Genomic DNA, 11,234 nt, shown 5'->3' on the forward strand with positions numbered 1-11,234 from the left:
ATCTCCCTACACGTTCCACGCCGGAAGGAGACCATATGTTTTACTTCCGTTTCCGTTCCGCAAAACCCTTTTTCAGTTTCTATAATTTTCTCCGTTTCCACTTTTTGCTGAACTACCGAGTAAATTCCGCACCGCGCTCATCTCTTTTTTAATGATACCTATATTTTTAGAGCTTGCTCATCCATATCCTTTTCCTTTTGAAGAACATCCTCCATTTTTATTTTTATTTTGTGTTGAGAAACGCTCATCCCTCTATCCGCGGCACGGTCGTAATGCGGGTCATTAATGCGGATCGTTTGACTGGGCCTAGAGATCTTGCTAGGCCCAGCCCATCAGAGTGAAGGAAACCGACTCCGGGTCGAATTCCAATCCACCAACCCTGCGGTTGCCAAACTCGTACGGCTCCAGGTGGAACTCGGATTTGAGGAGATCAACAGTAGTAATCCAGGCGTTGTTGGCGTAGTTCGTACGCCTGGATGCCGATGGGAACTCGGACTGTCAGGCTTAAACGCGTCCTCGCCGGTGCTAATATATAGGCTTGACTTCCCTCCGAAATCCCCAGCCATTCTTTCCTTCCTCCCTCCCTTCATAATTCTGCCCCCGCCCAACAAATCGCCATGGCTCCAATCCGACGCGCCGCGCAGCGGCCGGACTTCGCCTCCCACCCTTCTGACCTCGAGCTCATCAGCACGTACCTCATCCCCTGGGTCAGCACCGGCGAGCGCCCCTGGAAGTTCATCCACGAGGCCGACGTCTACGCCGCCACGCCGCAGGACCTCGCCCGCGCCTACGCCCCGGCCACGGCCAGCGACGGCCAGGAGAGCTGGTACTTCTTCACGACGCTGCGGGCCAAGAGCCGCCGCGGCCAGCGCAAGTCGCGCACCGTCGGATCCGGGGACCACGGCTGCTGGCACTCGGAGCGCGCCGCCAAGCCCCTCTTCGCCGGCATCGGCCACAGCCGCCAGATCGGGTACCGCCAGGCCTTCTCCTTCGCGACCAAGGAGGACGGCCGCCTTGTGCGCTCGGGGTGGCTCATGGCCGAGATCGGCCTCAACCCCGACGCCTCCGCGGAGGAGGAGCTCATCCTCTGCAAGGTGTATCGGAGCCCGCGCGTCGGGACAGGCCAGAGATCTACGGCGCCGGCCGCTACCGGAGTTGGACCCGTCAGGATTGGAAGGGGAAAGGCGAGCGAGGAGGACTCTTCCTCGTCTGAAGAGGGGACGCCAAGGGCTGCTGGGCCCGGCTGCTATTCGGCCCAGCAGCCCGCTCGAGTCTCCGCGTCCACTTCAGGTACCCTGTCCATGGAGGAGTCCGACTCCGAGCAGGGTTCCACCAGCCAAGGAGGCGACGGCGGAGTGATTGGCACGTCGCCGTCCGCCACTCCGCCTCGGGTTCCCCGTTCCGAGGCCCTTCGAGCTGCTCATCTTCCCCGAATCCCGACGGTTCCCGCGGCGCAGCGCCCGGACTTCGCTTCTCACCCTTCGGACCAAGTGCTGATCAAGTCCTACCTCACCCCGCGTGTCGCCTCCGGCCAACACCCGTGCCAGTTCACGCACGACGCCGACGTCTACACCGCCAGCCCCGGCGCCCTCACCAGGAAGTACCCCCCGGCGATGGCAAGCGACGGTGAGAAGGCCTGGTACTTCTTCACCCTCCTGCCGGCCAAGAGCGCCCACGGCCAGCGGCGGCCGCGCACGGTGGGCACCGGGGAGGGGTGCTGGCACTCGGAGGCCGGCGTGAAGCCTGTTCTCGACGGCGGCCACCCGATAGGATGGCGACAGTTCTTCTCCTTCATGACCAAGGAGGAAGGCCAGCGTGTCCGGAGCATCCGGTCGGGATGGATCATGGTTGAGATCGGCCTCGACCATGGCCAACAGGAGGGCCCCTCGGACGAGCTCGTCCTGTGCAAGGTGTACCGCAGCCCGCGCGCCGGCCCGGTGGAACCCCCGGCGGCGGCTGGACGAAAGAGGAAATCCGGCGACAACTACTCTGCCTCAGCGGCGCCCGTGCTGACGCTGGGGCCCGCGCCCGGTGCCAGGAATTCTACGGCGGCGTCGACATCTTCCTCTGGGCACAAGAAGAGGAAGACCCACAGCAGGAACTCCGGTCACGTGATGAGGCCCGCGCGCGGCGTCCTGAAGCTGACGCGGCCGGCGACGTCTGGGCGCAAGAAGAGCACCAGCGCGGCATGCACTCGCTGTGGGATGGAGCCAGCGGAGTCGCACCGCGGAACGCCCGATGCTCCTGCCGAGGAGGAAGACGGATCGGAGACGGATCTTGATGAGGACGACCCTATGACCGGCGACTCCGGCGCACCCCATTGCCTCAAACCAGGTGAATCTTCAGGATGCACCAGACCGTTCTACCAGTTCAAGATCTGACAACTAGATAGATGATCCCCAGTTTTCTCCTGAAACATGCTTTCCCAGCGAATTTTGTATCCACCACCAGGGGAGGGGATAGGTTTAAGTAGGGGGGAAATCCCATGGTTCTGCCTGCAATTTACTCTTCGTTCTTGGTATGCACATCGGATTAGGTAGATATAGGCATTCTGGTTTGTCAAATTGTTGTACTTCTTGGCGTACAAAGAAATCGTTCGGCAACTTGATCAAATTGTACATTAGCAGCTTCCTCAATCGCAAATAAATTGTACAACAATGTAGCAGTTTTCTTCGATCAGAACAGAGCATTGCATTGACAGTAGCCAATATAAAGTTTTTGGCAATTGGATAATTGCAAGAGAGCATAATACGTAGTGCAACACTTGAATATACATATGAAATAATACTGGTGGAAAGCTTGCATTCAGGAAGTGCAGAGCTTCCTCACATAAGCTTCCAAGTGAAAATACGGCAACCATAATTGCAATACCTCAGCAGATCACATTACAGACATTTGACACTAAGAAGCACGTGTAACTACACTAACATTTGGGATATTTGAGGTACTTGACATGAATAATTTAGACCATCGACATCATCGCAACTTAGCTCGGTTCATTTTCTTTACTCCGGAAGAAGGTCAATCTTATTTGTTCTGACCTGTCTGCTCTAGGGATCTTGGAGCTGCAGGCAGATGGACACATCTCAGTTCAGAGCATGTTTGTAATCCAAAGTTTTACCTAATAATGATATATTCTACAGAGACCTAATGTTCAGGTATAAAGGTTAAACAGTCAATGTGTTGGTAGCAGATGGTGAAAGTACATTATAAGTTGAACTTTCAGGTTCCAACATATCCCAGCTATTGGTTTCTGTCAGCCAACAGTTCATTATCATATCAGCCAAGGTTTCTGTCACTTATGGAGTTATGGTAGCCAAGAGAAACTATTTTCTGCATACAAGTGTTTCACCAGCTATAATATTTTAATTTAGGTTCCACTATCATCAATCACTATACATTTTTATTTTTATGTGCGCAGGGTTGACACTAGTGGAAATAAATCATATGCAACACAATGGGAAACATAAATACAAGTACTGTTCCATATGGTAAAAACTATGCAACACAATGGAAACACGAATACAAGTACTGTTCCATATGGTAAAAACTGCAAATACCTATTCCAGCTGCATCAGATCCTCTCATGATTTTCAGTTTCCTGCATATTGTGGTAAACAAACTGCAAGGAAGAATTTAAGGTCAGGAATTATTGGAACTGTTAGAACTTGACTTCCATAGCCAATACATGTATGAAAGCAAAAAAAAAAAAAAGCTAAGGCAATGTGACATGGAAATTAATTTCGAAAATTCACCAGCAACACTCATAGTAGATTCCAGTAGCCAATTTAACATCAAGGCCACATGCATGATTTTTCACTAAAAGAAGGTAAAGGGGTCGGCGCATATAAATTTATATCTCCAAACTATTTTTTCAAAGATGAGAATAAAAGTTCATGAATCCTAAATCAACATTTTTTTATTAGCAGCATATTAATAAATCTAAGCTTTCTATCCAGTGCTTCTAGGCCAGTGAAGATCCATGTGAGATTGCCTCAAATGCTTGCAAATGGCTACATAATCCGGATTGTTAATTTGGCAAACAATGGGCCTCGTACTCGAGGTTTCAGAGAGAAACAGCAACCGAGATTGAGCATCGTAGATATAGCCCAATTGGGAGGCCAGCCTGGCAGTTTCATTGCTTTCTTTCAAGGGACAAGGAAATATAACAAGCTTGTTCTTCTACAAGTTATCCAGTATCTACTGTTACAGTCTTCTTTTCCTCGAGGATGGGTACAATTTTCAGTATGGGGAGCGCTGGTGCAAAACCCATAAAACAAATCAATTATCGACTGTGACTACTAGTACGATCAGAGATTATGAGGCAACACATGTAGCCCTAATATCTGCCAAATAGTAAATGACATCATGTTCATAGTATTTTCATAATGAGCCTCAGACCAACCTAACAACAAATGAATCTTAAGCAGTACTACCTCCGTCCCAAAATAAGTGTCTTAACTTTGTACATGTATGTGGCCTTGATGTTAAATTGGCTACTGGAATCTACTAAAGTGTTGTTGGTTTCGACTAAAGTTGAGAGACTTATTTTGGGATGGAGGGATTAGTTCCATCTGCAATAGAGATTAAAGTTCGACGAGATTTGTATTTAAGACACTAAAAGATATTCTGGGACTACTCCTTGAACTGGCGTCCACAGTAAATAGGAGTAGGAGTAGCAATTAAAGGAACTTACTCCCATGGAAGATCACCGACAAGCATCCAGTCAGCGTCCTTGTCTTCGTATGTAAGGACATACTCTTGATCTTGGAGGGAATCAACATTTGAACGATTAGTGAGCCTGTCCTTGGTTGATAGTTTGCGCAGCGAGCTTTGACCTTTAGAATCAGAGATGGATGTTATGTTATTACTCGCAAATATAGTAATTTTACCCTTCCAACGTCCAGGCTTTAGCAAGTTGGCAAAGATGGAAACTAGTACTAGCAGAACTGAACACCTAGGTAATACCACTGGATCCGTTGAAACGCAAAGATGGAAAGTGCTACTAGTAGTAGAAGTGAACACTAACCAGTGATGAAGCAGCTGAACATCTTCTGAAGTGCCATGGAGAGATCCTCGTAGCTGGAATACATCTTGAGGTCCACCTTCCTGAGGTACGGGGCGCCATCCATGCTCACCTTCACGTAGTGAGGCGCGCCGTCGTCTGCCCCCTTGGCCTTGGAGGCGCTCGCCGCCAGCGTGTTCTTCCGGTAGTTGCGCACGGGCGGCCATCCCACAACCTGCGCCCTGGGCAAGAGAAGGCCCCGTCGATCAGCAGCGGCCAGCCAACAGCGCGTCCAATTTCAGAGGCGAATCGAATCGAATCGAATCTTACTTGGCGGCCGGCGGGGCTGCGGAGGGCGGCTTCTCCTCGGCCCTGGCGGTGGCGGAGCATCCGCGGCGGGGGGAGGCGTCGGGGAAGGCGCGCTTGGAGGCGGCCTTGTGGGAGGCGGGGCCGAGGGTGAGCGCCGGCGCGACGACGTCGACGGAGCCGTCGCGGTCGGGGGACTCGGATCCCGGGAGGCCGAGGCGGAGCGTGAGGCGGGGCCCGGCCTCGGCGGCGGGGCTGGGCGAGGAGGAGCAGGAGGAGGAGGAGGTGGGGGCGGAGAGGCCGATGTAGTCGTGCGGCTCGAGGGGCGGCGACATTGGAGCGGGTGGGGTGGGGTGGGGGAGTGGAGGAGGATGGGGAGGAGAGGTTCTCTATGCTTTGGAGGGAGGCGAGGCGAGTGGGGAGGGGAGGGGAGGGGAGTGGGAGACGACTTGTTAATAAAAGTGGCCGACCGGGAGGATTTATTTTGCCCGGGGGTTTCTTTTCTTTATGCGTGGCCGTTGTCCGCTTGTCCTCTTGTCTGCTGCCGCTTGTGCGCTCTGGCAGTCGCCTCTGCCTGCGCCACCTTGTTTCTGTGCGTCTCCCTCGACGAGTGGTACAGTTCGACCATTGTTCGGAGCAACAAGTCAAACCAAGAGGTACTACTCTACTGTAATTTTTATTTTTGTTTACTTGTGTAGTACGTACTCTACTGCTGTAGTTAATATAGTTTAATTCTCTTTGTTATTGTAAATTTCGGGCATTGGATGGCGCTGCTTGATAACTGCCTCAACATCGACTAGGCCCGTCCGGCGTCCCCCACCACTGGGTGTCACAATTAAGGGACTTGTCTGCTAATGGCTCCACCTAGGAGGCCAGGTGACAGCTTCCCGGCAGAGGAAACTGTCTAGTAAATGCTTGCAGTTGCAGGTGACAACCAGCCAGAAGAAGATAAAACGCGATGTTGCGTTCTCGACATGTTGGGGCGTACGGTACGTGTGATGCACGTTCGAAACCTTCTAAGACAAGTCTGTTCTCTTCTGACTTGCGTTGGGCCAAAAACCACCCGCAAGTTCAGCCTAATTCGGCTCCACGCGTGGCGAACGAAATAGTACTAGTCCCGGTTTTGACGAGCGCGCAAGGCGGAGCGGTTGTGGGTGCCGGGGCGCAGCGCGCGTAGCTGCAGACACGAGAGCTGCCGGCCCTCCGACAGCGCCGCGGAGACGTCGCTCTCTCCCACCGCACCGCACCCGTTCAGGTTTCCCGTTCCCCACCACTACGTACAGTGCAGGGCTCTCGTGCTCGGTGCCGCTGCTCTGCGCCACGCCGATCGGATGAGACGGGTCGCGCTCGCGGCCATGGATGTCGCCCCGCCCGCTTGCCGGTCGCCGTATGGTGGGCGTCATGTGCACGCGTGCACCGGCGTTCCAGTGCGCCCCCCCTTCCTACGGTCTCGCGCGCATAGGCTTGCCCATGGCACTTGCATTGGACGCCTCCTTGCGTACGTCTGGATACGATCGGACGACACGTCCACGCTAACGAACCTTGGGGCAGATCTGTACGTAATGCGGATTTCCGTATCATTTCTTGGACGTCTCCTTACACCATAAAATTCAGTATAATTGCACGTCTTGTAAAGGCATCTCCAACACGGATCATTAAAACACATGCAATTGTTCGGTCCGAGATGTCCTAGGCCTCCGTGTCTACCCTTGCCCGTTCCGCCATCTGCCACCGCCGTGATTGAACATCCGGAACTCTTCAAGATGTTCATCGTCCCGCCGGACCCGGATAAGCCCGCTCGCATGGCCCGGTCCGTGGAACGGCAAGAGCGGCATGTCTAAACAGTCAGCGTGTGCGGACTACACGTTCACAAAGTCGCAGTCGCCACAGCTTGTGCGGTTGCATTTTTTGTTCGAGGAGCCCTCGTTCCATGGTGACCGGTCCCTGTTTGGCAAAAGGCCTCCCCGAGGTCGATGGCGGCAACCGACGAGGTGATGATGAACATGATTCACAATGATGGCGGCCACGAGGACAGACAATTCGACGCCGACTGCTCGTAGCAGCCGCAACCGGACGTGCATAATGTGAACAGAAAGAAGGCGGGAGGTTCGTCGTACTCGATAAAAGAGGATGAATTGTTGTGCAACACATGGTTGGGCACGTGTGTTGATCTGATGCATGGTACAGAGCAAAAAGGGCTTGGCTTTTTGGCAAGTCGTGCATGATTCTTTCATGAGCAAAAGAACTACCTCCGTGCGACAAAGAAGAGACATGACCGCAATGTGAAGTTACCAGGCCATCGACGGTACATCATTCAACATGAGGTCAACAAGTATTGCGATGCGTATTCACAAAAAAAACGATGGTCAAATGGCATGTCAATCCTTGAGATCGTGTGTTTCGCTCCGTGATGCTCTATGTGTTTGTTCTTGGCTTGACCTGCTCTATGTTGCAACTTGTTGATCATATCGTTATCTTGCTTTACTAGACAAACCGGGCACACATCTAGTACTGCAAGATTGAGAAAAGGCCATTCATGTTGATGCATTGTTGGTTCAAATTGAACAAATAAGTAAGAGGGAAAGCATTGCCCATTCTGCTGAGGCTGCCAATGCCAAAGCCACAGGTGAGGACGATGATGTTGATCCAACCGTCGCACCCTAGTGGAAAACAGGGCATTAAAACCGGTTCCAGAGGGCCTTTAGTCCCGGTTCTTAAACCGGGACAAAACAAACGGGACTAATACCCAAAACCTTTAGTCTCGGTTGGCTTACGGACCGGGACCAAAGGAGCTCCACGTGGCCGATGTGGGGCTCTCAAGCAGGAGGACCTTTAGTCCCGGTTGGTAACACCAACCGGGACCAAAAGGCGGCCACGCGTCAGCAGCTCGCAGGCGTTGTTTTTTTTAAAGGGGAGGGTTTTAGGGGTTTCTTATTGTGTTAGCTAGCTACTACATATGGAGAGAAGTGACCTCTCTTTCTCCGTGCTTGGTCGACGGTAGCTACTACATATAGAGAGAACTCAGCGCTAACTAGTAAGCAAATGAAGGAACCATTAATTACACAACATTGTGATCATGAACATATATAGAGAGAAGTGGCCTCTCTTTCTCCGTGCTTGGTCGAACAACAAGTTTCCATATATCTATCTGACGCTACTACATATATACAATATAACATCCCTGACATTATCAAGCATCAAACTCCCATTGAATTTCCGTATGTTATTCTCCGTATTTATGTATGACATAGTCAAGAAAGAATCCCGCCAATTCCTCTTGAATTGCTCGTATGCGATCATGTGGTAGGAGTTCATCCTGCATTTGCCAGATCTAATTTAAAGAAGGGGGGTCAATACATACATACATACATATATATATATATATATATATATATATATATATATATATATATATATATATATATATATGAATGAAACTCAACACAATTGATGGTAATAAAATAAAATTGTGAATATTGTTTATGTACTTCGTATTGTTTGTCAGAGTAGCCCGCTCAGAGGTTGAGTGGCGTATGAACTCGCAAATGTAGTATCCACATAAATTATTCCCGCCTTCCTGCCATAAACACTTTACGAGAAATAGAGTTCAATCAAATTGATAGTCAAGCATGATAAATGGTATTGATGAAACTAGAATCAATGAGAGATGCGCGGAACTAGCTAGTACGATTACTTTGGGGTGTGTAAATCGCAGCTCCTTCTGCAGACTCGGAACCATTCTGGTGAACTTTTTCCAAACCCTACCAGGCAAAGAAATGATTACCTGATATCAGGAAATGAAGGAAAGTTATTGATATGGTGCGATAATGATTGAACTTACTTCTGGAGCATTGCATTCATGTATGCATACTTCTGAGGATCTTTATGTCTCAAGTCTAAGACAGTTACTACTCCCCCGTCAAGCTTAATGGTTAGCAGAATAAAGTGGAACCTGCTCACGCATAACTCATTAATTACATTACTTAACCTCGCGTAAGCGAATCCGACTATGCACAAGACAGTAACACTCACTTGAAGTTGTATGGAAAAAGTATTTTCCCTTTGTTTTGATGTCGAAGGAACGATTTTAGCAAGTTTTGCTCAGTATCTTCGGCTCTGTTTCCTACCGACCATTCATTTATGGTATTTGGGCTAATGAACCCAATGTCATAGATTTGTCCTTTTTTGCGTTCGACGATCTTCAATCTGCATAATATAGTGAGAATAATTATATATACATGCAAATGAATGAGCTGAGCTAGAGACTTAATTACATAAGTAATACTTACATACAGTAGCAAGTCATGAGTTGTTTGTCGAGGGCCTCTTGATTGAATAACTGAAATAATTCCACAAATTAAATAGGCATCAGGTCGACTCCAATGAGGTCATGCTCATCTTTAATTCTCACCATCAAACTATCCGTCCCATTCTTCCTGCAGCTTTCCAAGTATGAGTCATGCAATCTTCGCATCATCGTTGTTAGAGGAAGATGATCAGTTTTGATGAGAGGCTTTCCATGCTCGTATCTAAAGATCTCTGATAACCTACAAGTATAGGGGATCACAACAATTTTCGAGGGTAGAGTATTCAACCCAAATTTATTGATTCAACACAAGCGGACCCAAAGAATATTCTCAAGTATTAGCAGCTGAGTTGTCAATTCAACCACACCTGAAAGACTTAATATCTGCAACAAAATATTTAATAGCAATGTAGTATGGAAGTAACGGTAACGGTGGAAAAAGTAACAGTAGCAGTTTTGTAGCAATCGTAACAGTGGCAACAGAAATGTAACTAAGCAAAGATCAATATGTGAAAAGCTCGTAGGCAATGGATCAATGATGGATAATTACGTCGGATGTGATTCCTCATGCAACAGTTATAACACAGGGTGACACAGAACTAGCTCCAGTTCATCAATGTAATGTAGGCATGTATTCCGAATATAGTCATACGTGCTTATGGGAGAACTTGCATGACATCTTTTGTCCTACCCTCCCGTGGCAGCGGGGTCCTATTGAAACTAAGGGATATTAAGGCCTCCTTTTAATAGAGTACCGGACCAAAGCATTAGCACTTAGTGAATACACGAACTCCTCAAACTAGGGTCATCTCCGGGAAGTGTCCCGACTATTGTCACTCCGGGTTTGCCAAATCATAACACATAGTAGGTGACTATTGACTTGCAAGATAGGACCAAGAACTCACATATATTCATGAAAACATAATAGGTTCAGATATGAAATCATGGCACTCGGGCCCTAGTGACAAGCATTAAGCATGGCAAAGTCATAGCAACATCAATCATAGAACATAATGGATACTAGGGATCAAACCCTAACAAAACTAACTCGATCACATGGTAAATCTCATCCAACCCATCACCGTCCAGGAAGCCTACAATGGGATTACTCACGCACGATGGTGAGCATCATGAAATTGGTGATGGAGGATGGTTGATGACGACGATGGCGATGGACTCCTCTCTCCGGAGACCTGAACGGACTCCAGATCAGCCCTCCCGAGGAAGATTAGGGCTTGGCGGCGGCCCCATATCGTAACACTTAATGAATCCTTCTCTCTGATTTTTTTTTCTCCCTGAACATGAATATATGGAGTTGGGGTTGAGGTCGGTGGAGGTCCAGGGGGGCCACGAGGCAGGGGGCGCGCCCCAGGGGGGTGGCGCACCCTGCACCCTCGTGGATAGGGTGTGGGCCGCCTTACGTTGATTCTTTCGCCAATATTTTTTATTAATTCCAAAACGTGACTCCATGGAGTTTCAGGTCATTCCGAGAACTTTTTTTTGCACAAAAATAACACTATGGCAATTCTGCTGAAAACAGCGTCAGTCCGGGTTAGTTCCATTCAAATCATGCAAGTTAGAGTCCAAAACAAGGGCAAAAGTGTGGAAAAGTAGATA

General features: G+C 49.4%; 2 protein-coding genes across 2 annotated transcripts; one reads left to right on the forward strand and one right to left on the reverse strand.

The window, feature by feature from the left end:
- Nucleotides 1-437: 437 nt before the first annotated feature.
- LOC119276783 lies at nucleotides 438-2,679 on the forward strand. Its single transcript, XM_037557938.1, has one exon. It carries the CDS (start codon nucleotides 618-620, stop codon nucleotides 2,379-2,381), a length of 1,764 nt encoding a protein of 587 aa, XP_037413835.1. The 5' UTR covers nucleotides 438-617; the 3' UTR covers nucleotides 2,382-2,679.
- A 70-nt stretch (nucleotides 2,680-2,749) lies between these two features.
- LOC119276784 (auxin-responsive protein IAA5-like) lies at nucleotides 2,750-5,679 on the reverse strand. Its single transcript, XM_037557939.1, has 5 exons — nucleotides 5,336-5,679; nucleotides 5,030-5,247; nucleotides 4,697-4,838; nucleotides 3,561-3,622; nucleotides 2,750-3,065 (listed from the first exon to the last, which is right to left on the reverse strand). The coding sequence occupies exons 1-5, from the start codon at nucleotides 5,644-5,646 to the stop codon at nucleotides 3,028-3,030; spliced, it is 771 nt and encodes a 256-aa protein (XP_037413836.1). The 5' UTR covers nucleotides 5,647-5,679; the 3' UTR covers nucleotides 2,750-3,027.
- Between the last annotated feature and the right edge of the window lie 5,555 nt (nucleotides 5,680-11,234).

The sequence above is a fragment of the Triticum dicoccoides genome, chromosome 3B (assembly GCF_002162155.2).
Source record: "Triticum dicoccoides isolate Atlit2015 ecotype Zavitan chromosome 3B, WEW_v2.0, whole genome shotgun sequence".
NCBI lineage: Eukaryota > Viridiplantae > Streptophyta > Magnoliopsida > Poales > Poaceae > Triticum > Triticum dicoccoides.

Coding starts and splice junctions, on each gene's coding strand:
- LOC119276783 (XM_037557938.1), top strand. CDS start 618: ATGGCTCCAATCCGACGCGCCGCGCAGCGGCCGGACTTCGCCTCCCAC.
- LOC119276784 (XM_037557939.1), bottom strand. CDS start 5,646: ATGTCGCCGCCCCTCGAGCCGCACGACTACATCGGCCTCTCCGCCCCC. Junction 5,248..5,335: donor GCAGCCCCGCCGGCCGCCAA/GTAAGATTCGAT, acceptor TCTCTTGCCCAG/GGCGCAGGTTGTGGGATGGC. Junction 4,839..5,029: donor GTTCAGCTGCTTCATCACTG/GTTAGTGTTCAC, acceptor CTGATTCTAAAG/GTCAAAGCTCGCTGCGCAAA.